The 26,316-nt window shown below is 49.3% G+C and overlaps 1 protein-coding gene across 2 annotated transcripts in view; it reads left to right on the forward strand.

Moving 5' to 3' along the window:
* The first annotated feature begins 3,135 nt into the window (after nucleotides 1-3,135).
* The window catches only part of LRRC38 (leucine rich repeat containing 38), a 58,619-nt gene continuing 35,438 nt past the window's right edge, over nucleotides 3,136-26,316 (forward strand). For both annotated transcript variants that reach the window (XR_006345079.1, XM_043924485.1), the window contains exon 1: nucleotides 3,136-4,227. Coding sequence is in view for 1 of the 2 variants with exons in the window: in XM_043924485.1 (XP_043780420.1) it covers nucleotides 3,576-4,227 (652 nt within the window). In the remaining variant the exon portion in view is untranslated. The remainder of the gene's footprint in view (nucleotides 4,228-26,316) is intronic.

Here is a 26,316-nt window from a genome sequence, read left to right on the forward strand (position 1 = left end):
GACATCACCAAACAGCAGCCACGCTCTTATCATTCAAACCTAGCGCCTGTACCCAAATTCAGACTCCAGCACGTACCATACTGGGATCATCTTGTTTACAATTTAGGACCTAGGATTTGGACTAATGTAGAGGTCAGTCTGGCAACCAAGAGGGCTGATCTCACAACCAGATGGTTTTTGCTTAGGGACAAGTTACCACATGGGGGATTTCCTGGGGACCCCACCCACATTATAGTTGCTCAGTTGTGTCTGACTCTTTTGTGACCCCATGAACCTGCCAGGCTCCTCTGTCCATGGAATTCTCCAGGCAAGAATACTGGAGTGGGTTGCCATTCCCTTCTCCATGGTATCTTCCCAACCCAGGGACTGAACCTAGGTCTCCTGCATTGCAGGCAGATTCTTTACTGCCTGAGCCACCAGGAAAGCCCACCTACATAGCTCCCAAGGCCCAGTCTCAGGGGCAGTCAGACCAGGGGCCACTTATAGGAAGTGCTCCATAGCTTGGGGAACTCAGAAGAGGAGCCAGGGTTTCTGCTTGGTGACTTGGGGAATGTGTGACGTCAGGTTTTGAAAACATGAGACACCTTGGATATTTGACCCCCGTTTTGAAACTCTTGATCAGGAATCACAAAGTGTGTTGACTCTGGGAATAAATATAGAAAGGGAGTTGATAAACCGAGTCTCCAAAGGCCTGTCCACATCACTTGCAGTGTTTTCTCCTGGGGTTGTAAGAGGCCCCCTTCAAGGGGAGGGAGCTGGGGAGTCAATTGCCTGTGTTCTATTTCCAGCAGCTATCACTGACTCACCGTGTGACCTTGCTGAGGTCACGGCTATGTTTTCCTTGCTGGGGGAACATCAGAGGTGGCAAACCTTGCGTTTTCCCAAGGAATGAGAGTCCTGGAATATGGGGAGGGGCTCCCTGCACCCCATGAATCCTAGTCATGTCTGTTCCTGCTGTTATTCATGAAAAATGGTTTTTGATTTAAATTCAAGGCACCTTGGGGGACACTCAAAGCAAGAAGCAAGGCGTTCCTGCCACAGCAAGACTTATGGCCATTTTTATATGCACTGTCTCTCCAAACACTTTCCAGCTCACGTTCCAAACCAATATTTCCCCACATGGCCTCCACATCAGCTGTGGAAGAGGAGAGGGAAGGTATTTTCTCTCTAGTTTCAAGAGGAGGCAGTCAAGGCCAAGAGAGTCATTTCTCAACATTCTCCTTACCAAGGACCCTTTTATTATCTTACCACCTCACATCCCCGTTTTGCAGGCCCTTGCTAAAGGCTCTGCATTTATTAGGTAGAAATCCATCTGTTTCCATTAATCAAAGTCACCAGTTTCTGTTCAGTGCAAAAGAACTCGGGCTATCACTGACTTCATTGCCAAGAACTATGGCATTTGCTCTGGGTGACCTCTTCATAGATAAAGGCTCAATTTTCACCAGTTTTTGAAATTCTGCAGAGTTGATCTTCAGTGATCCCAGGCTGGGGAGTATTTCCCCAGAGAGATCGAGCAGCCTGGGTGGAAAGTTCTATAGCCAGTAGTGGGGCCAGGACCAAGTCCAGGAGCTTGACACTCAGGCCAGGGCTCCAGACAACCAGATCAATTGGCAGGGAAGGTTGATACACACTCAGATACCTAGGCACATGGGTGCATGCATGCAAAATGGCAGCTCAGTCAAATGCAGGTGCCCTGTAGCAGTGATGCTAGGGGCTCAAACCAGTAAGAAATAGGTTCCCCTCTATACTGGAGTGAGGAATCAGAGCTGATCCTGAGGTTCGAGGAGTGAAGGGTGTAGCAGATGCTTCCAGAGTGCTTCTGGATAGTTGCAATGGGGGGACCTGTTTGTTCTGTCACTGGCCTTTGCTTTGACACTGCAATAATGCATCATTAATGTAGCCAGGGACCAGAGTAGGGGCTGAGTTCTTGCAGCTGGGGATGACAAAGACAAACTGGGGACCCCAAGAGAGTGGGGACAGACAGGAAACTCAGGAGGTCTGGTGTGGAGGCTGGGGGTATAAACAGGACCCCAAGTGCCTCAAAGCTTCCCCCAGGGCTCTGTACCCCTCCTCTCCCAGGGCTCCTGCAAACACTCATTCTCTGTTGAGCCCTTGGCTCAGTCCCAGAGGCTCAGGGTTTTGATCCATCGGAAAGCATTGGGCCTCACATACCTTTGGAAAAAGGCCGAGGGCTTAGCTTTGCGGCTTCAGAATTCAAGCCTCCACCAATCTGCGTGGGGCCAGGGGCCAGGGGCCAGGGCAGGGTATTGGGGGCCTGCTGCCCAACAGCTGTTGCTAGGTTATTTTGGTCCAGTGGAGAGCTTATCAATTCCAGGACATTTGGACCAAAATAGCCAATAGCCGAACCATCTCTTGGTGGCTCTGTGGGGACTTCTCCTTAGAAAAGTTTCTAAAATGGGGCTTGATTTGAAGGGTGGGTGAAGTGACGAGGGCTAAACTCACATACTACTTGCTGTCCTCCCTGACCACCTTCCTTGGGGACCAAAGCTGGGGTTTTGCTGGGGAGAGGGTAGAAATTAAGAGGGAAAAGGTCATCCTTAAACTCTTTCTCTGGACTCTGTCTTCCTCCCCCCACGCTGGAGTCATACATATTACCGTCTCCCGTTTGACAGACGGGGTGCACGGGGTCCAGAGAGGAAGAAACACAGGTACTGGGGCCACACACACACAAAAACTGGAAACCTGGGCCTCTGAGCCCAGGCCCGGCGGCCTCTCGGTGAGGCCTTGGTTAGACCAGCAGAAGATCCGCGCCCGGTGGCTGCCAGGTCCCCGCCACACTCAGGCCAGCGTGGAAACTGCTGACTGGCCCTGGCTTTTCTTCGGGCCACAGCGGGGGCCCTGGCAGCGCCCGCCTCGGTTGACCCCGCCAGCCTCCGTGATAGGGGTTAAGTGCCGGCGGAGGAAACGAGGTAGGAAGGTCAGCCACCCTGAAGCTCCCTGGAGCCCCGCCCAATGCCGGCTCGGCAGACCCGGGCACGGCTCTCCGAGAGCCTGCCAGGATTGCACCGGGCGCAGAGCCAGAGGGACCCAGGTCGCGCTCCCGTCTGCAGCAGGGGTGGCGCGCGGGGAGCGCGCTTCGGCACCTGGCGGGCGCGTGGGTGGGGGTGGGGGCGCACGCCCCCTCAGAAATCCACTGGGGTTGGGAGCGCGTGGGAACTGAACTTGGTCGTCGAGTGTCCCGCGCCAAGTCTGCGCGACAGGTCCAATCGCCCGGTGAAGGAAAGAAGCTGCCCGGGCGGGGCCGCGTTTGGCGACGGTCACTCCGCTACCCTTACCTCTCCCGCCTCTCCTCCGGGATTTTCCAGCGGGTTAATTTCCTGTTCGGGTAAATCCTTCGCGAGTCCGTCGCCCCTCCCTCCCTGGTCCCCCGCTTCCCCACCTCCGCCCCGGCCTCTCGGGCTCCCCGCGTCGGTCCGCGCTGCGCTCCATCGCCCCCGCGCTCCCGGGCGCACGCCCTCCCCGCGCCCGGCCTCCGGGGTCCCGCGCGCCGCCCAGCGCCAGGGCTCAGCCCCAGAGTCGCGTCCGCGTCGCCGCCGTTCGCGCGGGTCCAGGCCATGCGCCCCCGCGCCGCCCCCCGCGCCCCCACCGGCGCCGCCGCCGCCGCCGCGGCGCTGGGGCTCTTTAGCTTCCTGCTGCTGCTCCGGCCCGGACACGCGTGCCCCGCGGGCTGCGCCTGCACCGACCCGCACACCGTGGACTGCCGCGACCGTGGACTGCCCAGCGTGCCAGATCCCTTCCCCCTGGACGTGCGCAAACTGCTGGTGGCTGGTAACCGCATCCAGCACATCCCCGAGGACTTTTTCATCTTCTACGGCGACCTGGTCTATCTGGACTTCAGGAACAACTCGCTGCGCTCGCTGGAGGAGGGTACGTTCAGCGGCTCGGCCAAGCTCGCCTTCCTCGACCTCAGCTACAACAACCTGACCCAGCTGGGCGCCGGCGCCTTCCGCTCGGCCGGGAGGCTGGTCAAGCTGAGCCTGGCCAACAACAACCTGGCGGGTGTGCACGAGGCCGCCTTCGAGACCCTGGAGTCGCTGCAGGTGCTGGAGCTCAACGACAACAACCTGCGCAGCCTCAGCGTGGCCGCCCTGGCCGCGCTCCCCGCGCTGCGCACCCTGCGCCTCGACGGGAACCCCTGGCTCTGCGACTGCGACTTCGCCCACCTCTTCTCCTGGATCCAGGAGAACGTGTCCAAGCTGCCCAAAGGTGAGTCTGCGCGGGGGAGTGGGGGAACGGAGGGACCGCGTAGGGAGAGGCTGCGGCAGCCGGATAGCCACGGGGCAGCCGTCTGGGGCAGAGCCCGGAAGGAGAGACCTGGTCGCTCATGGCCACTGCCCTGAAGGAGAGTTGCTCCAGGTGTAATCCTCGCATGTTCCCAGCCTGAACTTTTCCTGGGACTCTCCTCGGGAAGGATAGTGGGGAGGGACACATTTGGAATTCTTTGGAATTTCTGGGCCTTGTTGCTGTTCTTTTCCCCTTGTTTACCTCCAACAATGTTTGGAACCTGGGTTTCCCAGATCGTCTCATGGGACTTTGGCTCCTAGCACCGGTGGATGCTCCTAGCACCTAGGGCTTCCTAGGTGGCTCAGCGGTAAAGAATCTGAGTTTGATCTCTGGGTGGGAAAGATCCCCTGGAGAAGAAAATGGCAACCCACTCTAGTATTCTTTCCTGGGAAAGCCCATGGACAGAGGAGTCCGTGGGGTCGCAAAAGAGTTGGACAGGACCAAACAACAACAATATCAATGGTGAATGTACCTTATTTCTGGGCCCCTTGTAAGTAGAAGACTCCCTACTGTGTGAGCAGCGACTCAGCACTCTTCTCAGTACCCTGAACATGGAGAGAGAGCGCACCAGTTCTAAGAGCTCTCTAATAGCTTCTGGAGCCTGAGCTGGCTTTGATTTCTCAGCTGCCAATTTGTTCTTCTGTCTAAAAGGGGTAAGGAATATTCCTGGTGAGGAATAACGAACGGCAGCCTGCAAAGAGCCAGTGATGCAGTAAAGACTTGCAGTAGCTTTTCAGCCCAGATGTGAAATTGCTGAACAAAAATCCCCTGGGCTGGGACACCTTTTGCTTGCCTGGTGCACTTTTTCTGTTGGTGACATAGACATACATGCCCACCTGGCAGACAGGAACATCAGGGCACAGTAGGTAAGGGGCCCTGTGAAGGCCAGGAGGAAGGAGGCAAAGGCAGAGCTGAGAAGAGGGGACCCCAGCATCCGTAAGGATGAGCCCTGAGCAGGTGGACTGTCCTTACCTTCAGTGGATTCCAGGCTTCCACTGGTGAGCCTGTGAGCGTGGTCCCAGCAGCGAGCCTTCAGAGCCAGACTCCACCTCCCCCCTTGCCTCTGGGGGCTTGGCAGAATAGGAAGCAGAGCTGTAAGACCCACAGTAAAAAAAGGTGACATTGATGTGGATTTATCTTTGAGAAATATATATATATATATATATATTTCCATTTATTGAGAATTCAAGGATGCTGCTCATCTATGTCCTGAATTCCTGTGCTCACTTACTCATTCCGTACTGTCACGAAGCACACATCCCAGGCAATCATTTCTCTCCCGAGCTGACACTTTCAGCCCAGGCTGGCTCTCCCACACCAGCAAGTTCTAAAAAGACCTGATGTGCAAGGTGCAGAGTCCCCCAACTTTACACTTTGCCTTCATTTGCTGTCTGGCTCCCCAGACCCTCCCCACCAGAAGACTGTCGCGGAGACAGGAAGGTCCAGGTGCAGACCTCATTGTGGAATGGGGGTTCACCCTGATTTTGATTGCTTCTGCCTTTGCTTCTCGGTGGTGTTGGCATCATGAACCCCCATTGTCAGTTGAGGGAGTATAATTGGTTCTCACTGTTAGTCACATGATGATGAGGACTTGGTGTTATGGGTCAGGAGCCGTGAATTTCAGTCTCAGTTCTGCCATGGATGGCTGTGACCTTGACCAGGACATGTATCCTGTCTGGGTCTCAGTTTTTTCATTTCTAAAGTACTTTAATTGACCTCTGAGGTCTCTATAGAGCCCTGGATTTGGAAGGCTTAGATTGGAGCTCTGGATTAAAAACTGAGTGACTCTGGGCAGGTCACTTGAGTTCTTTGAGCCTCCTCTTTCTTCTGTGTGAAATTGGGACACTGGAATGCTGACCAATATGTCTGACTGGTGATTGTCAGTATCAGAGCCGTTTAATGTGGGTAAATGAATGAGCAGTAAAAATAGAAAGGGCTTCCCAGGTGGCTCAGAGGTAAAGAATCTGCTTGCCAATGCAGGCTACATGGGATAAGTGGGTACGATCCCTGGGTTGGGAAGATCCCCTAGAGTAGGAAATGGCAACCCACTCTAGTATTCTTGCCTGGAAAATTCCATGGACAGAGGAGCCTGGAGGGCTGAAGTCCATGGGGTTGCACAGAGTCAGACACGACGAGGCAACTGAGCACCCATGGGCACGCAAGAATAGAAAACGTTATTCTTCCTCTTGTCCATAATACAGGAAAGCAAAGAGCCACCAGATGGAGATGTGGGGGGTAAGGATGGACAGGTCCAAAGCAAGTCCAGGACAGGCCCAGGCGCTGGTGGAGGGTTGGTCTCATTCAGAGAGGGAAGATGGAGGCAGCAGGAGGACAGCTTGGGGGCTCCCGGAGTCGCATGGGGTGAAGGACCGAGAACATCTGTGACCTCACTGCCCGTGGCCTGTGGCCAGAGCAGGGTCTTTAGCTCTGTGAACCAGAACAGGGCAGAGGGTGGGGTGGGTGGGTGAGTGGGGAGCACCTAGTCTAGGCCTTGAGGCGAGAGAGCTGGGTTCTGATGAAGACTCAGATTATGACCCTAGGCAAGTCCCAGGCCTCTCTGTGCCTCAGTTTCCCTGCCCTAACTTCAGACTGAAGAACAGAATCCGATAGCAGGTTTGCGGCGAGGGTTGTATGAGGTCCTCTCTGTAAAGGGCACAGTGATTTTAGCAAGGAGTAGGTGATGGTCAGGCATTAATCACTCCTTTCCCTTCTCCTCATGCATTCGGGCCTCTCATATTTTCACAGAGGCATCTGGTGAGGGGCTGAGAGTGCAGACTCCAGCTCAGATCTGCTTGGTTCAGATGCTGCCTCTCCCTCTTACTAGTTGTGTGTGCTTCTGCCTTCCAGTTTCCTCTCCTCTAAAATGGGAATCATGCTAGTACCCACCTCACAGGGCTGTTGGGAGGAGTAGAAGGGTAGCCTCTATAACAGGGTCCCCAGCCTCCGGGATCTAATGCCTGATGATCTGAGGTGGAACTGATATTATAATAATAGAAATAAAGCACACAGTAAATGTAAATGCGCTTGAATCATCCCCAAACCATTCCATCCCCTGCCTCCTGGGTCTGTGGAAAAATTGTCTTCCATGAAACCGGTCCCTGGTGTCAAAAAGATTGGGAACCACGGATCTATAAGGTACTTAGAACAGTGCCTCACACACCGGAACTACCAATAAGCAATATTGCTATTATTACCCTGTTTTGTCCAGAAGGCCTGGAGAGCTGATGGGAGGGACTTGCCCAAGGTCATACAGAGAGTTAAATACAGATGGAGGGGGGAGCACATCAGGACCTCCTGGCTCCTGGCCTCCAACCAGTTGACCACCCACTTCCTGCCAAGGAAACTCGGCACCTTGGGGCTTAGGCTCTAGGCCTTTCTAGGCAGGGCCCAAGGTGGGGAATTCAGAGGAAAGAGCAGAGACCTCCCCCCGCCCTGGCCCCACAACAACGCCTTCTGTCATCTCCCCTGCCTCTTCCTCCCCAGAGAAGCAAATCAGGCTGAACCAGTGACCTTGACAAGCTCTGACAGCACAAAAGCATGATGCCTGCCAGGTGAGCGTCTGCGCTGATGGGACCGCTTGGCCACTGGTGGAACACCGCGGGGTCAGCCGGTCCCCGCCGTGCAGACTCCTGCAGGGCTCTGCTTTCGGGGGCAGAGGGGTCTGGGGGAGCTGGCCTGCTGGGGCTGGATCTGAAGGAAGGCTCACCGGCCAACTTGGCAACAACAAGCAAGCAAACAAACCCCAAGCAAGAAAACAAACAAAATCCCAGGATGCTAATTCACTCTGAATTTCAGGTAAACAATGCATAACATTTTAGTATAAGTAAGTCCTGTGCAATGTTTGGGATATTCGCAAGCACAGAATTATTTGTTGTTTTCTGAAATTCACATCACAGGCCATCCTGTGTTTTATCCAGTGGCTTCCCTGATAACTCAGCTGGTAAAAAATCCACCTGCAATAAGGGAGACCTGGGTTCGATCCCCGGGTTGGGAAGATCCCCTGGAGAAGGGAAAGGCTACCCACTCCAGTATTCTGGCCTGCAGAATTACATGGACTGTATAGTCTGTGGGGTGGCAAAGAGACAGACACGACTGAGCAACTTTCACTTTCACTACCTTCTGGTGGCAGTTTGTGGTTTACCAGGGCCGTCTTTTTTAAAAAAAAAAAAAAACCCGTGCCTGGCAAGTTACCTTTACCCACAACTGGTCACTGGGTGTGAGGTGCAAAGAAAAGAAGTGGTTTGCACAAGTTCATGTTGTTAGTGGCTGAGATTAGCGTGCACTCAGGAGTGTTTGACTCCACTCCTAATTCTTTGTGATGGCCTAGAACAGGAGGGCGAGAATAGCCCCTGCTCTGTTCTACCATCCCTCACTCCCCTAGGGGACAGCTGGCTGCCCTTCCAGCCCCAGATTCCGCTCCTGGTCTGGTGGTTCTCCCAGGAGCCAGGTTCTGGGCCAGGTAGGACACTGTGCCCTCAAGGGAACAGTGACCATCCTTCTTCAAGTAGAAGTAGCTTCAGGTCTGGAAGATACAGACATGGGAACTCGCTCAGGCGACAGTGGGGTAGAGAGGGAGAGAAGGTGGGGGGGGGCGTCTGGGAGACAGGGAAGTGGCAGGACAGCACCCTTCTTGGCAGAGGGTGATCTTTAAAGCCCTCCAGTCCCTCCCGTTGTCTTCTGTTCACAGCAGCCCAACGAGGTGTGTTGGAAATGAAAACATACAGGTGGTGAGGAGCCTCTGTGCACTGATCCCTGGGGAGTTTGTTTGACTTGCAGATTCCTGGGCCCCCAGACCCACTGAATGTTGGCCTGGTGGATGAGGCCAGGGGATCTGCATTTTAAATGCCCCCACCTCCTGAAGGGCTTCCCAGATGGCTCAGTGGTAAAGAATCAGCCTGCGATGTGGGAGAACTGGATTTGATCACAGGGTCAGGAAGATCCCCTGGAGAAGGAAATGGCAACCCACTCCAGTATTCTTGCTTGGATAATCCCCATGGACAGAGAAGCTTGGCAGGCTACAGTCCACGGGGTTGCCGAAGAATTGAACACGACTTACTGACTAAACAACAACATTCCCTGAAAGGGGCTTGCAGTGCATACACTTTAAGCTTGAAAACTGCTGCTGGAGGGGGCAGGCTTTTTGCGGCAGCTGTGAAAATGCTGTGTGACATTGTGGGACTTTCCTGTCTCTCTGCCTCAGATTTTTCTGCTCTAAACAAAGGCATGTGAGTGGGAGGATTTTAAGGTTCCTTCCAACCCTAAAATTCTGTGGTTTCAAGGGAAGAGAAGATGGTCTGTGTCATAAAGGTTAGGAAGCTGAGGCCTGGGGAGACCAGACCCCTCCAGAGATCCCACTGCTGGAATCCAGGGGCCGCAGTCTCTTTGCGGTAGGGAGGGGGTGAGCACACCCAGGAAGCCTGGGGTTCTGGGCTCACAGTTCATCCCACATGACCCAGCCTTGCTCCTGGAGCCTTGGGCAGGAAAGGCCACTGGATTTGAGGAATCGTGGCTCAGTGGTAAAGAATCTGCCTGCCAATGCAGGAAACTGGGGAGGTGAAGGTTTGATCCCTGGGTTGGGAAGATCCCCTGGAGAAGGAAAGGCAACCCACTCCAATAATCTTACCTGGGAAGCCCCATGGACAGAGTGGGCTACAGTCCGTGGGGTTGCAAAGAGTCGGACACAACCGAGAGACTAAGCACACATACGCATACATCTTACTGGGCTTCCCGAGTGACACTAGTGGTAAAGAACCTGCCTGCCGATGCAGGAGACATAAGAGACGCAGGTTCGATCCCTGGGTTGGGAAGATCCCCTGGAGGAGGGCATGGCAACCCACTCTGGAGAATCCCATGGACAGAGGCGCCTGGCGGGCTACAGCCCATGGGGTGGCAGAGTCGGATGTGACTGAAGCGACTTAGCAGGCACGCACAGAGTGCACATTTTCCTTGTGCTTACACACCTAAGAGAACCACATTCCTGGCAGAGGTAGATCAAGGTCTCACTCGCTCTTTCAAGTGGCCTGCCTCCCGCTGTTGACAGGTTTGTACATGTCCTGGTGCCACAGGCGCTTGTGTTTCTAACTTGTCTCTTAATTAGAGTCAACTCCTCAGTGTCACTTTTCAGCATCCCTAGTGTCCTGGCCGGGTGTCAGCTTTTACGGGCACCGCGCTCTGGAGTCCCGGGGAGAGTTGGCTGCAGACATGACCCAAGACAACCCCTTGTCTCTTTTCTCGCTGGAGCGCCCCACCCGTTCCTGCTACTCTGTCCCAAATGCTGGATCTTTCTGGAAATGGCACCTTCGTCTTGCTGCTGCTGTTGTTTAGTCACTGAGTCATGTTAGATTCTTTGCGACCCCATGGACTGTAGCCCGCCAGGCTCCTCTGTCCATGGGATTCTCCAGGCAAGAGTACTGGAGTGGGTTGCCATTCCCTTCCTTGGGGAATCTTCCTGCCCCAGGGATTAACCCCGCGTCTCCTGCATGACAGGGTGATTCTTTACCACTGAGCCACCTGGGAAGTTGGGGTACTCTATCAATTAACTCAAAGGGCGACCTCATTGCTGGGCCAGTGGGTCAGGGGACCTGCCTCTCTGCCTCACTCAGACAGCCCTGGGGGAGCAATTGGCAGTTTGCTCTGGAGAAGCCAGTAGCACTGTTACCTGAAGCTGACCAGCTGCCAGCTGACTTAGGTCCCCCAAAATTGAGGCCTTTCAGCCAAGTGGCTGTCCGTTGCCCACTGTCTCAGAATCCTGTGGTTCCTGATGTAGCTGAGGATGAGGTGCTTGGCTGGCCTTGTCACCCCCCGGCTGGCGGTGGGGTGTAATGGTGTAATGGTGGTCCAGAAGGACCCCCACATAGGCTGGTTGTCGTGAAGACCTGAATCAGATGCATTCGTGGTTACTTGAGTCAAATCGTATCCTGAGCACTGTCACTGTAAGATCACAGCAGAGTGTATCTCTCCAGTCCTGGGACTGTCCTGGGCGCCTGCCCTCAAGTCTTCGCCCAAGCTGTGCCAGCCACTTCCCCAGTTCTTCACTTCCCCCACCCCCTGCCACCCCCCACCTTCCCATCCTTATTTCTACTTCTCTGCCTTTCTGGTTCCTACTTAACCTTCCAGCCTCCAACCTTCTGGGCCTCGAGGCTGCATTGGGAGGCTGGCCTGTGCAATCTCATCGGATGCTGTATTACCTCTATGATCATTGCTCGACCTGCCAGTTTGCGAGTCTGGCCTGTTTTGAGGCACAAAGTGTGTCTTTTTCTCCTTGAACCCCCGCAGTTGGTGCAGTAAATTACATGTTTGGAAACCTTCTGATGGCTTGCATTGCCCTTGGAACAAACCAGCTCCCTCCTGTGTCCTGATAGGGTCCATCCACACCCCAGCCATACCAGCCTTCCTCTGTCCTGGGAACACGCCAGGTACTGGTGACCAACCAGGGCCTCCTAAGTTATGGTTTCTCTCTTCTGCTGAGACGGTCCCACCTTCCCATGGCTGTGTCTCCCTCATCATCAGGTCCCCATGAGACGTCCCCTTTTCAGAGAGGCATTCCCTGACCACCCCACCCAAGCAGTCCCATCCCCACCCCGCTCATTGTTGTCATATCTCCTTGTGTCCGTGGCATTGTGCTTGTAGAGTCCACATTATCTTGGTCACAAATCTTGTGGCTCTAGAAGCATGAGTTCCAGAGCCACACGCTCCCTGCAGTGTCCCCAGTGACTGGGCCGTGCCCAGCGTAGAAGGGGCTCCAAGGAGCTGTGGGCATGTGTGAGTGGACAAATGCACACTCCGGGGGCCTCTGTCACAGGCCATCAGGGGACAGGCCAACGTCACTGCCCCACCAAGTGACCCCTGCCTGATTGTGGTCAGCCAAAGACACCCAGATCACCTTTCGGCAGAGGCAGAGGCCAGGAGTGGGGGTTCTTGGCTCCATTAGCAGATCCTGCTCAAACCGTCAGGCAGTCGCTGTGAAGGAGGGAGGGGCCAGCTGCGCCTACCCCATCTGTGAGAGCAGTGCTGGCAAGACAGTGGGGCCGCCTTCGTCCCGGGAGCCTGTGAGCCTCTGCCCTGCGGGCTGCAGTGTGAGTGGCTGGGGGAGAGGGTCCAGGACACGGAGACCACAGATCTGTTTACGCTGCTGAATCAGAAACCTGCTTCATCTGGCGTAAGCAAACAGAAAGGTGTCTTGTGAGGACGTGGGTGTCGCCAGGAGCCCAAGTCCTCAACAGTCAGGCCCAGGGAGCTCGGGGTGAGACCTGGGAGGCTGCAGGGAACACAGCACCTCCCTCTTTCACTCTCTACTTCTCACACCATCTCTCTTTAACTTTTTGTTTTAGAGTGGTGTGTAGCCGATTAAGGGCTTCCCTGGTGGCTCAGAGGTAAAGAATCTGCCTGCAATGCAGGAGTTGCAGGTTTGATCCCTGGGTTGGGAAGATCCCCTGGGGGAGGGCATGGCAACCCACTCCAGTATTCTTGCCTGGAGAATCCTATGACAGAAGAGCCTGGCGTGTTACAGTCCATAGGGTCTCAAAGAGTTGGACACGACTGAAGTGATTTAGCACACACGCACACATGGCCGATTAACCATGTTGTGATAATTTCAGGTGGACAGTGGCCGATTAACCATGTTGTGATAATTTCAGGTGGACAGCAAAGAGACTCAGCCATACATATACGTGTATCCATTCTCCCCCAAACTCCCCTCCCACCCAGACTGACACTTAACACGGAGCAGAGGTCCCTGTGCGCACATCGTCTTTTTTTCTCCTCTTCATATATTGATAGGCTTTCTCAATTTTTTCCGTCCGTGTGACAAAATAATATGCTGCTCCATTCATGGGACCAGCTGAGACTGGGTGAGACTGTGCTGTCCTGGTTACAATTTCCAGATCCAAGAGGAGACTCTGAGGGGCGGAGCTTAGGGATGGGGGCTGGGCAGACCACCCACTAGGCACGCATGACTCTGGCCTGGCTTCCTGTGAGCTGATCCTGGGCCCTGGTGTTCCCCTCTGTCAAATGCAGGTGATAGCATCTGCCCTTTGACCTCTAGTGACATCATATGAAGATGCTCAGAGTACAGTTTCTTCCAACACCGCACATAGAAGCTGTTGTTTTCTTCTTTATCCAATTCATAGAAATGTGGACAAACAGGCTTACAAATCCCTCTGGATTTAAGCATTGCCTGTTAAATCCCAGATGTCCACAATCCATGCAGATGGGCATTAGCCGTGTGTTCTCAGCATGTCCTCCCAGGGGCTCTCAGCCTGGCCCCTCTGCTTCTGAAGCTGCCCATCAAAAAGCCCCCAGTGCCTCATCTCCTCTATCCTCCAGGCTTCCCGTAGGGATAAATGCCAGAGGCAGGAGTCAAGACCTCAAAGGAGCTGCGGGCCACTCAGGATTAAGGGGCAGCTTCTCAGACATGAACCCAAACCAGAGATCTAGGAATTGGGTTCCTGTCCCTACTTCTCTGTTGGCCAGCGGTTGACCTGAGTCATGTCCTCTTTCTCAATTGCTCTCGATAATGAACAGTGACCCCAGATGCCCCTGGGGGCGGTAGGTGGGAGTCCTCAGAGGAGGTAGGGCAGAAGGAGAACCACAGGCACATGAGAAAGAACTTGGAGCTCTGTGCTGACTAGACTCCCCAGAACGTAGTGGTGTCTGAATTCCTCTGTCAGCTGCAAACCCGGGAGCTGGATGACCTGGAAGGCCTCTTCTAGCTCTGATTCTGGCTGGCTCTGCGCCCTCCCCAGCCAGCCTCCTCCAGGTCATGGAATGAGAAGGTCCAACAGTCCCCTGTCCCCAGCTCCGAGCAAAGGTCTCCTGGGTGGGCTCCCTGGCCCCACCACTCTGGCAGCTCTCTTTCAAATCAGCAGGTACAAGAGTATGATTTTCTCTTCTCCTGCCCCTACCACATTATTAGAAAGAATGGCATTGCTTTTTCACAAAACACCAAGGGAATGATATCTCTTTTTAACATAAGCTTCCCTGGTGGCTCAGATGGTAAAGATTCCACCCACAATGAGGGAGCCCTGGGTTCGATCCCTGAGTCGGGATCCCCTGGAGAAGGGTGTAGCAACCCACTCCAGTATTCTTGCCTGGAGAATCCCCATGGACAGAGGAGCCTGGTGGGCTACAGTCTGTGGGGTTGCAAAGAGTTGGACACGACTGAGCGACTAAGCACAGAGCATCATGAATGATTATCTGCATCAGAAACGAAGATGTCACATGGTCCTGTTCAGGGCCTGAGGACTTAGAGCTGAAGATCAGGACACCTGCTGCCACCTGCTGTGACCTGGGCAGGTCACCTGACTTGTCTGGTATGTGATTCCTTCATCTGTAACCTTGAGGTTTGTCGTGAACATCAGGGAAATCCTAATATAAAAGGGCTTTAGGAAAAAATGGGAGTGTGCAGACATGTATACGATTGTCTTTTTTTTTTTTTAACTTTGTTTTTTTCCTGTGTTATATTATGTATAGTCTTAAAATTACTCATGGAAAGCTATTTAGATTTTTTTTTTTTGAGTCTTAAAACCAGAATTAGGTGCTATTTATTTACTTTGTTTATGCAGAATGTGGAATCTTACTTCCCTATCCAGGGATTGAACCTGTACTCCCGGCATTGGAAGAACAGAATCTTAACCATTGCACTGCCATGAAAGACCCCTGAAATGACTGTCTCTAAGGATGAAGTTTTATACTCACAGATGTCTAGAAACAGGAGAAATGGAAGCCATGCAGGGCCACACAGGGAAGCAGCAAGGATGGTCAGGAGGCAGATGAAGTAAAAAGAAAAACAGATGAGGGTCTTTATTGTGGTTTTTGCAGGAAGGAATGGGTGAGGCGGGGTAAGCAGAGGAGGCAGGTTTAAGGTTGGCTAGTTTGAGTAATTTCAGGAAGCTCTCATTAAAAGGGTGATCCCTAGCTATCTAGTACCTGGCCCTGCAGTGTTTTAGGGCAGGAAGATAAGAGTCTGGGATTGCAAGAACCTGATCAAAGGAGGTGGGTGGGGTACCAACTAGGGTTGGTAGGTTTGCATATCAAGGGTGTGCTCATTGGCATGGATTTAGAAACTAGCCAGCACTGGGAGGGACAGTCCTTCCCCAAGTGGCAAGGCCTCAAGATGCCAAAGCTAAATAAAATGTAGAATGTAAAAATCATGATGAATACAAGGGTCACTGCAGATATAATTGAGTGGTATTTTATTTAATCTAACATATCCAAAATGTTATACTTTCGACTTGTAATCAAAAGAAAACTCACTCATGAGCTATTTTTCCATTCTTTGTTTCATACAAAGTCTTCAAAATCTGGGTGTGTTTTATACTTACAGCACATCTCAGTCCAGACTGGCTGCGATCAATTTCTCAACGTGTGGCTGGTGGCTATTGTAGTGGACAGTATAACTCTAAGTCTACTAGTGTTTTCCAAAGAGGTCAGCGCCAGACTTACCCCATTTTACAGGTGAGAACATCAAGGCACGGACGGGTTAATATAACTTGGCCAAGATCCCCAGCCAAGAAGTGACAGAGGGAGAGATGAGCTGGGGTCTTTGTCACTAAATATTGCATGACTTCTCAAATCTCATGTCAGAACCAGGTCCCTTAGCCACAAACCCGCTCTCTCGTTCACAGCTCCTGCTTTAGTCTTAGAACCAAACTTAGTGAGTCTTGCTAACTCAGAACCTTGACTTGGCTGAATCAAAGGTGACTTAAATGTATTAGTGAAAGTCAGAGTAGACCTGTTGAGAAAGCAAGTTCACCTCCTACTTTAGGCTCTTCTGAGACTTTATCTGGAACAATGACTCCTCCCTGCTTGCCAGACAGATATCAAGTTGTTTCTTTCCTCCGCTCAGAACTCTCCAGTAACTCCCATGTTGCTGAGGTTAGAAGCCAAGTTTCTTCCAAGGGCTTCCCCACCCTCTCTGCAATCTGACCTCCTTTCTTTCTGGCCTCATTTCCGACTACTCTCCTTTCATTCACTCTGGTGCAGGCACCCAGGCCCCGTGTTGTTTCCCTAACGTCACAGGCATATTCCTACCTCAAAGCCTTGCTGTTCCCTCCACTTGGACCGCCCTTGTCCTGATGTCCACATGACGTGCCCCCTGGCTCCTTTTAGCTGCTTTCAAATGCTACCTTCTCATGGAGCTTTCCTCCCAGCCCCAGTGAGCTCTGGGACCTGCCACCTCCAGCTATCTTTCCCTCCCCACTTTGCTTTTGCTTCATCACACCTGTCACCGCCTGCTGCATAATACATCTTACTGATTGACTCGTGGTCTGTCCGTTTCCCCTCACCAAATCGTAGTCACAAATTATTTTTTCACTGTTTTTACTCCAGGGCTGGCATGTATTAGGTACTCAATATGTTTTTTATTTTTTTGGCTGTGCTGTGCGACATGTGGGATCTTAGTCCCCTGACCAGGGATTGAATTTGTGCCTTCTGCATTGGGAGTGTGGAGTCATAACCACTGGATTGCCAGGGAATTCCCCTTCAATATGCATTTGCTGAATGAATGAATGGCTCAGTGATGGATGCTAACACCAGGCAAAGGGGAGAAGAGCAGAGAGGAGGCAGTCTCCAGGACCACCCTCTTGTTTAGAGGAACTAGTTTGGTAAACTGATTCTCATCAATGTGTTAGTGACTTGAGGCTTAACCAGGAATAGACACAGTAAAAGCAGAAGGAAGGGACCTCTGCTTACCAGAGAGGCACAGTCTGCATAGAATTTCAGACACAGGAATGTCAGATGGAGGAGGCCTGGAGGGAAGGTCAGAGCCCCAGGCCTCATCAAATTACAGCTTCTAAGCAGTTACCTGGTCTTCCTATCTCTTAAAAGATGCCAGATACTCTTTGTATTTGGACAGTAAGACCATGTTGACATAGGAAAATGGATATTTAACTAAGGAGAGATGTGGAAGGACATCATCCCTGTCAGGTGTTTGAGGAGCTGTCACGGAATGTAGGAGACTTGTTTTGGCCTCAGAAGATGGACCAGTGTCTGTGAACGACAAGGAGACTGATTTTGATGCACTGTAAGGAGCAACAGCTAGCTGTTAGGGCTCTGCCAATGGGCTGCCTGGGTAGATAGTGAAGTTGCCATCCTTAGAGGCATTCAAGCAGAGACCAGATGACCACTTGTCTGTGGTGCTAAAGGGAGTATTAAGGAGTGGGTGCTTCTGCCACGGTGCTTCAGTCCTCTGAATCTAGCTTTCTGGGGTTATTTTCATTTTCTTCTGTTTCTCTGGCCAGAGAAGCATGTCTTGAACGAAGCTCCAGCGTACTGGAAATTCAGTGACTGTGTCTGTCTTGATGCCTGGAGCAATCGCCCCACCTTTCTGCCTTTTCCTTCTTCACCCATGCTTCTTTCTGAACCTGAGTAGACAAAGTTTTTAAGTCATGCAGCTGGAGAGAAAGTCAGAGTCCTAGCCCTTTGCTTATTGCTCTCCTCATGCCAGTCACTGTAGGAAACCACATCACTTGCCAACTATCAGAACTGGTTTCATTTTTTTTTTAATTTTTTATTTTTTTCATTTATTTTTATTAGTTGGAGGCTAATTACTTTACAATATTGTAGTGGTTTTTGCCATACATTGATATGAATCAGCCATGGATTTACATGTATTCCCTATCCTGATCCCCCCTCCCGCCTCCCTCCTCATCCGATCCCTCTGGGTCTTCCCAGTGCACCAGCCCTGAGCACTTGTCTCATGCATCCAACCTGGGCTGGTGGTCTCTTTCACCCTTGAGAGTATACTTGTTTCAATGCTATTCTCTCAGAACATCCCACCCTCGCCTTCTCCCACAGAGTCCCAAAGTCTCTTCCGTACATCTGTGTTTCTTTTTCTGTTTTGCATATAGGGTTATCGTTACCATCTTTTTAAATTCCATATATATGCATTAGTATACTGTATTGGTCTTTATCTTTCTGGCTTACTTCACTCTGTATAATGGGCTCCAGTTTCATCCATCTCATTAGAACCGATTCAAATGAATTCTTTTTAATGGCTGAGTAATATTCCATTGTGTATATGTAACATAGCTTCCTTATCCATTCGTCTGCTGATGGGCATCTAGGTTGTTTCCATGTCCTGGCTCTTATAAACAGTGCTGCAATGAACATTGGGGTACACGTGTCTCTTTCAGATCTAGCTTCCTCGGTGTGTATGCCCAGGAGTGGGATGGCTGGGTCATATGGCAGTTCTATTTCCAGGTTTTAAGGAGTCTCTACACTGTTCTCCATAGTGGCTGTACTAGTTTGCATTCCCACCAACAGTGTAAGAGGGTTCCCTTTTCTCCACACCCTCTCCAGCATTTATTGCTTGTAGACTTTTGGATAGCAGCCATCCTGACTGGCGTGTAATGGTACCTCATTGTGGTTTTGATTTGCATTTCTCTGATAATGAGTGACGTTGAGCATCTTTTCATGTGTTTGTTAGCCATCTGTATGTCTTCTTTGGAGAAAAGTCTGTTTAGTTCTTTGGCCCATTTTTTGATTGGGTCATTTATTTTTCTGGATTTGAGCTGCAGGAGCTGCTTATATATTTTTGAGATTAATCCTTTGTCTGTTGCTTTGTTTGCTATTATTTTCTCCCATTCTCAGGACTGTCTTTTCACCTTGCTTATAGTTTCCTTTGTTTTGCAAAAGCTTTTAAGTTTCATTAGGTCCCATTTGTTTATTTTTGTTTTTATTTCCAATATTCTGGGAGGTGGGTCATAGAGGATCCTGCTGTGATTTATGTCAGAGAGTGCTTTGCCTATGTTCTCCGCTAGGAGTTTTATAGTTTCTGGTCTTACATTTAGATCTTTAATCCATTTTGAGTTTATTTTTGTGTATGGTGTTAGAAAGTGTTCTAGTTTCATTCTTTTACAAGTGGTTGACCAGTTTTCCCAGCACCACTTGTTAAAGAGGTTGTCTTTTTTCCATTGTATATTCTTGCCTCCTTTGTCGAAGATAAGGTGTCCGTAGGTACGTGGATTTATCTCTGGGCTTTCAATTCTGTTCCATTGATCTATATTTCTGTCTTTGTGCCAGTACGATGCTGTCTTGATGACTGTGGCTTTGTAGTAGAGCCTGAAGTCAGGCAGGTTGATTCCTCCAGTTCCATTCTTCTTTCTCAAGATTGCTTTGGCTATTCGAGGTTTTTTGTATTTCCATACAAATTGTGAAATTATTTGTTCTAGTTCTGTGAAAAATACTGTTGGTAGCTTGATAGGGATTACATTGAATCTATAGATTGCTTTGGGTAGTATAGCCATTTTCACAATATTGAGTCTTCCAAACCATGAACACGGTATGTTTCTCCATCTATTTGTGTCCTCTTTGATTTCTTTCATCAGTGTTTTATAGTTGTCTGTGTATAGGTGTTTTGTTTCTTTAGGTAGATATACTCCTAAGTATTTTATTCTTTTTGTTGCAATGGTGAATGGTATTGTTTCCTTAATTTCTCTTTCTGTTTTTTCATTGTTAGTATATAGGAATGCAAGGGATTTCTGTGTGTTAATTTTATATCCTGCAACTTTACTATATTCACTGATTAGCTCTAGTAATTTTCTGGTAGAGTCTTTAGGGTTTTCTATGTAGAGGATCATGTCATCTGCAAACAGTGAGAGTTTCAGTTCTTCTTTTCCAATCTGGATTCCTTTTACTTCTTTTTCTGCTCTGATTGCTGTGGCCAAAACTTCCAAAACTATGTTGAATAGTAGTGGTGAGAGTGGACACCCTTGTCTTGTTCCTGACTTTAAGGGAAATGCTTTCAATTTTTCACCATTGAGGACAATGTTTGCTGTGGGTTTGTCATATATAGCTTTTTATTATGTTGAGGTATGTTACTTCTATGCCTGCTTTCTGGAGAGTTTTTATCATAAATGGATGTTGAATTTTGTCAAAGGCTTTTTCTGCATCTATTGAGATAATCATATGGTTTTTATCTTTCAATTTGTTAATGTGGTGTATTACATTGATTGATTTGTGGATATTAAAGAATCCTTGCATTCCTGGGATAAAGCCCACTTGGTCATGATGTATGATCTTTTTAATATGTTGTTGGATTCTGTTTGCTAGAATTTTGTTAAGGATTTTTGCATCTATGTTCATCAGTGATATTGGCCTGTAGTTTTCTTTTTTTGTGGCATCCTTGTCTGGTTTTGGAATTAGGGTGATGGTGGCCTCATAGAATGAGTTTGGAAGTTTGCCTTCTCCTGCAATTTTCTGGAAGAGTTTGAGTAAGATAGGTGTTAGCTCTTCTCTAAATTTTTGGTAGAATTCAGCTGTGAAGCCATCTGGTCCTGGGCTTTTGTTTGCTGGAAGATTTCTGATTACAGTTTCAATTTCTGTGCTTGTGATGGGTCTGTCAAGATCTTCTATTTCTTCCTGGTTCAGTTTTGGAAAGTTATATTTTTCTAAGAATTTGTCCATTTCTTTCAAGTTGTCCATTTTATTGGCATAGAGCTGCTGGTAGTAGTCTCTTATGATCCTTTGTATTTCAGAGTTGTCTGTTGTGATCTCTCCATTTTCCTTTCTAATTTTGTTGATTTGGTTCTTCTCCCTTTGTTTCTTGATGAGTCTGGCTAATGGTTTGTCAACTTTATTTACCTTTTCAAAAAGCCAACTTTTAGCTTTGTTGATTTTTGCTATGGTCTCTTTAGTTTCTTTTGCATTTATTTCTGCCCTAATTTTTAAGATTTCTCTCCTTCTACTAACCCTGGGGTTCTTCATTTCTTCCTTCTCTAGTTGCTTTGGGTGTAGAGTTAGGTTATTTATTTGACTTTTTTCTTGTTTCTTGAGGTAAGCCTGTAATGCTATGAACCTTCCCCTTAGCACTGCTTTTACAGTGTCCCATAGGTTTTGGGTTGTTGTGCTTTAATTTTCATCCGTGTCTATGCATATTTTGATTTCTATTTTGATTTATTCTATGATTTGTACGTTATTCAGAAGTGTGTTATTTAGCCTCCATATGTTGGAATTTTTAATAGTTTTTTTCCTGTAATTGAGATCTAATCTTACTGCATTGTGGTCAGAAAAGATGACTGGGATGATTTCAATTTTTTTTAGTTTACCAAAAGATGACTGGAGTGGGTTGCCAAGGCTAGATTTATGGCCCAGGATGTGATCTATTCTGGAGAAGGTTCCATGTGCACTTGAGAAAAAGGTGAAATTGATTGTTTTGGGGTAAAATGTCCTATAGATATCAATTAGGTCTAGCTGGACCATTGTGTCATTTAAAGTTTGTGTTTCCTTGTTAATTTTCTGTTTAGTTGATCTGTCCATAGGTGTGAGTGGGGTATTGAAGTCTCCCACTATTATTGTGTTGTTCAGAACTGGTTTCTAAATGTATTATGTGTGTCCAGTTCAGGTGGCTCAGTGGTAAAGAATCCACCTGCCAATGCAGGAAACATGGGTTTGATCCCTGGGTGAGGGAGATCTCCTGGAGAAGGAAATGGCAACCCACTGCAATATTCTTGCCTGGAAAATCCCATGGACAGAGCAGCCTGGCAGGGCTACAGTCCACGGGGTCACAAAGAGTTGGACATGAATTAGTGACGAAACAGCAGCAACAACACCATGTCAGTTCACATTCAGCTCCCCTTGAACCAGGATACTGGTCTTCTTGGGCTCTCCCTCAAGCCCACATAATTCAAGCTTTCAGACACAGCAGGAATGCCCCCGTATATGCCACCAGATTCTTCCCTTCAGTCCCCTGTGAATATTTGTCATCCTTCAGCTCTGTGCTCCAGAGAGCCCGGCTCCAGGAGCTCTGTCACTAACCATCACATGGCTTCCAAAATCTCATATCAGAAACCAAGGGCTCTTAGTTAGAAGCCTATCCTCTTGGGTCCAGAGCCTCTAGATTAGTCAGTGAGCTTCCCTGATCCAGAACCTGGTCTTGGAGGGTTTAAACCAATGATGACTTGAACAGTTTAGTGGAAACCAAAGCACACTAAACACTTGTGAAGACAAATTCAGCTCCCAGTCTCGAGGCCATAATAGTGCACATAACAAGGGCTCTGACCTCTTGGAGTGAACATTCCAGAAGACTCAGAAAAGCTTAGATAATAGGGTTATCTTGTCTACTTTTCTTTACTTTCAGGTAGGAAACTGTGGCTCAGCGACACTGAGAGACTTGCCCAAAGTCACACATTAAACTAGTGAAAAGGCAAGACAAGTGCCAAAGCCCCTGTTTCCTGGGCTGTGTGACCCCCTCACCTTGTAGGGCAGGCACTAGAGGGGGTTTTGGATTTAGATCCTCTGTGGGTGGAACCCTGATCCTTTATTTACTAGCTTTGTGAGCCTGGGCAGATTGCTTAACCTTCCTGTGCTTCAGCTTTCTCATGTGTGAAATATGTGCTTAGTCGCTCAGTCGTGTCCAACTCTTTGTGACCCCATGGACTGTAGCCCACCAGGCTCCGCTGTCCGTGGTGTTCTCCAGGCAAGAATACTGGAGTGGGTTGCCATGCCCTCCTCCAGGGGACCTTCCCAACCCAGGGATCAAACCCAGGTCTTCTGCATTGCAGGCGGATTCTTTACTGTCTGAGCCATCAGGGAAGCTCAAGAACTCTGGAGTGGGTAGCCTATCCCTTTCCCAGGGGATCTTCCCGACCCAGGAATCAAACCAGAGTGTCCTGCATTGCAGGTGGATTCTTTTTATTTATTTATTTATTTATTTATTTATTTCAGTGGGTTTTGTCATACATTGATATGAATCAGCCATAGATTTACACGTATTCCCCCTCCCACCTCCCTCTCCACCCGATTCCTCTGGGTCTTCCCAGTGCACCAGGCCCGAGCACTTGTCTCATGCATCCCACCTGGGCTGGTGATCTGTTTCACCATAGATAGTATACATGCTGTTCTTTTGAAATATCCCACCCTCACATTCTCCCACAGAGTTCAAAAGTCTGTTTTGTATTTCTGTGTCTCTTTTTCTGTTTTGTATATAGGGTTATCGTTACCATCTTTCTAAATTCCATATATATGTGTTAGTATGCTGTAATGTTCAGACAAAGGATTAATCTCAAAAATATACAAGCAACTCCTGAAGCTCAATTCCAGAAAAATAAATGACCCAATCAAAAAATGGGCCAAAGAACTAAACAGACATTTCTCCAAAGAAGACATACAGATGGCTAACAAACACATGAAAAGATGCTCAAAATCACTCATTATTAGAGAAATGCAAATCAAAACCACAATGAGGTACCATTACACGCCAGTCAGGATGGCTGCTATCCAAAAGTCTACAAGCAATAAATGCTGGAGAGGGTGTGGAGAAAAGGGAACCCTCTTACACTGTTGGTGGGAATGCAAACTAGTACAGCCTCTATGGAAAACAGTGTGGAGATTTCTTAAAAAACTGGAAATAGAACTGCCATATGACCCAGCAATCCCACTTCTGGGCATACACACCGAGGAAACCAGATCTGAAAGAGACACGTGCACCCCAATGTTCATCGCAGCACTGTTTATAATAGCCAGGACATGGAAGCAACCTAGATGCCCATCAGCAGACGAATGGATAAGGAAGCTGTGGTACATATACACCATGGAATATTACTCAGCCGTTAAAAAGAATTCATTTGAACCAGTCCTAATGAGATGGATGAAACTGGAGCCCCTTATACAGAGTGAAGTAAGCCAGAAAGATAAAGAACATTACAGCATGCAGGTGGATTCTTTACCAGCTGAGCTAGTATTCACAAGTCTGTCATATAGGTCAAAGCACATGGGTCAAATAACCCCTGTGACAAGCTTAGCACAGGGCCTGGCAAACAGAAAGCTGTTCATAAATGCAGTTACTATTATCAGCTGTAGATGAAGGCCTGTGTTACCACCATAAGAACGCAGTTCCAGAGGCTCACCCTGAGCTACAGACATGACTATCACTGCAGGTGCTGGATCCTCTGACAGCAGGGTCCCCTGTGGCCCCTGCTGTCAGAGGAAAGTGAAAGTGAAAGCGAAGTCGCTCAGTCGTGTCCGACTCTTTGTGACCCCATGGACTGTATTGCAACCCCATGGACTGTAGCCACCAGGCTCCTCCATCCATGGAATTTTCCAGGCAAGAGTAATGGAGTGGGTTGCCATTTCCTTCTCCAGGGGATTTTCCTGATACAGGGATCGAACCCAGGTCTCCCACATTGCAGGCAGACGCTTTACCATCTGAGCCACCTGGGAAGCCTTCCTCTGCTGTCAGAGGAAACATAAATCTAACAACAACAACAAAAACAGTCTGGTTCACGACTTACTAGAAAATCAAAGTTGCTGTGTTGGTAAATTGTTGGTAAATTGAGCCATTTGGGCATAGAAAGAATGTTATGGCCTGAGAGGGAAGTGCCAGCACTCATGAGGAGATGTCCTGGAGAGGGTGTCTCACGCTGCATAGATGGGGATGGCCACCAGGTCACTCCAGAGAGGTACAGGCAAGTGAAATCCAACCAGTGATGCGTATGTGAGCGAGGCCAGTCAAGACTGAGTCTGCCGCGCTATCATGGAAAGAAGATGGGCTTTGGTGACGGCCAGGCCTGCCCTTAAGTCCAGACCCTCACAGATGAGTTGTATGACTTCAGGCAAGTCATACAGCTTCTTGGAGTCCCGGTCGCTGCATCTAGAACCTACCCCATATTTGTACCCATGTTTGTAGCAGCATTACTCAAATGACTGAAAGGTGGGAGTGACACAGGTGTCCATTGATGGATGAATGGGTAAACAGGAAGTGGTCCATCCATACAGTGGACCACAAAGATGGAAATTCATGGGACTTCCCTGGTGGTCCAGTGGTTAAGACTTTACCGTCCAATGCAGGGGGTGCAGGTTCGATCCCTAGCCAGGGAGCTAGGATCCTATATGCCTTACTGGCCTAAAAGCCAGAACAAACACAACATAAGCAATATTGTAACAAACTCAATAAAAAATGGTCCACATTAAAAAAAAAGTCTTTAAAAAAACAGAAGGAAAATTTGCCACATGCTACAACATGGATGAACCTTGAGGACAAGATGCTGGGTGGAAGGGGCCAGTCATAAAAGGACAAATACTGTATCATCCACTTACTTGAGGCACCTTAGAATAGTCAGTTTCATAGACACAGAACAGTGGTTGCCAAGGGCTGAGAGGAGGGAGGGATGGAGGGCTTGTGCTTGATAGGAAGAGGGATTTGGTTTTGCAAGATGAAAGCACTCTGGAGGTGAATGGTGGGGAGGGTTGTGCAACATTGTGAATGTACTGTATGCCACTGAACTGTACACTTACACATGTTAAGATGGTACATTTCATATTATGTATGTTTTACCACAAAATTTAAATTAAAAAATGGGACAGAAAGAAAGTGCCCCAAAGCAGGCATTGCAGCCTCAATCCTCCTGGCACAGCATCCATGCGTGTTCAGTCGTGTCCGACTCTTTGCGACCCCTTGGATTGTAGCCTGCCAGGCTCCTCTGTCCATGGGATTTCCCAGGCAAAAATACTGAAGTGTGTTGCCATTTCCTCCTCCAGGGGGTCTTTCTGATCCAGGGATTGAGCCTGTGTCTTCTGTGTCTCCTACATTGCAGGTGGATTCTTTACCATCAGGATTCTTTAGCCATCAGGAAAGCCCCTCCTGTTGGCATTATGGGAAAGAACCCACCTGTCAATGCAGAAGATGTAACAGACAAGGTTCAATCCCTGGGTCCAGAAGATCCCCTGGAGGAAGGCATGGCAACTGACTCCATTATTTTTGCCTGGAGAATCTCATGGACAGAGGAGCCTGGCCAGCTGCAGTCCTTGGGGCTGCAAAGAGTTAGACATGACTGAAGCGACTTAGCACACATGCACGCAATGCTGGCATCACGGAGGTCGTCACTGAGTGTTTAGCAGGAGCCCTACCGTCTACCCACTAGATGTCAATAGCACCCCACCCAGTTTCGAGGACCAAAAAAATCTCCAGCCATTGTCAGATGCCTGCTGAGGGGCAAAATCATCCCCAGATGAGAATCACTTTTCTAAAGGGCTGTTGAGAAGAGGATTAAAGGACATGGTAGTGATGCAGTACTT

The sequence above is a fragment of the Cervus elaphus genome, chromosome 14 (genome assembly GCF_910594005.1).
Source record: "Cervus elaphus chromosome 14, mCerEla1.1, whole genome shotgun sequence".
Classification (NCBI taxonomy): Eukaryota; Metazoa; Chordata; class Mammalia; order Artiodactyla; family Cervidae; genus Cervus; species Cervus elaphus.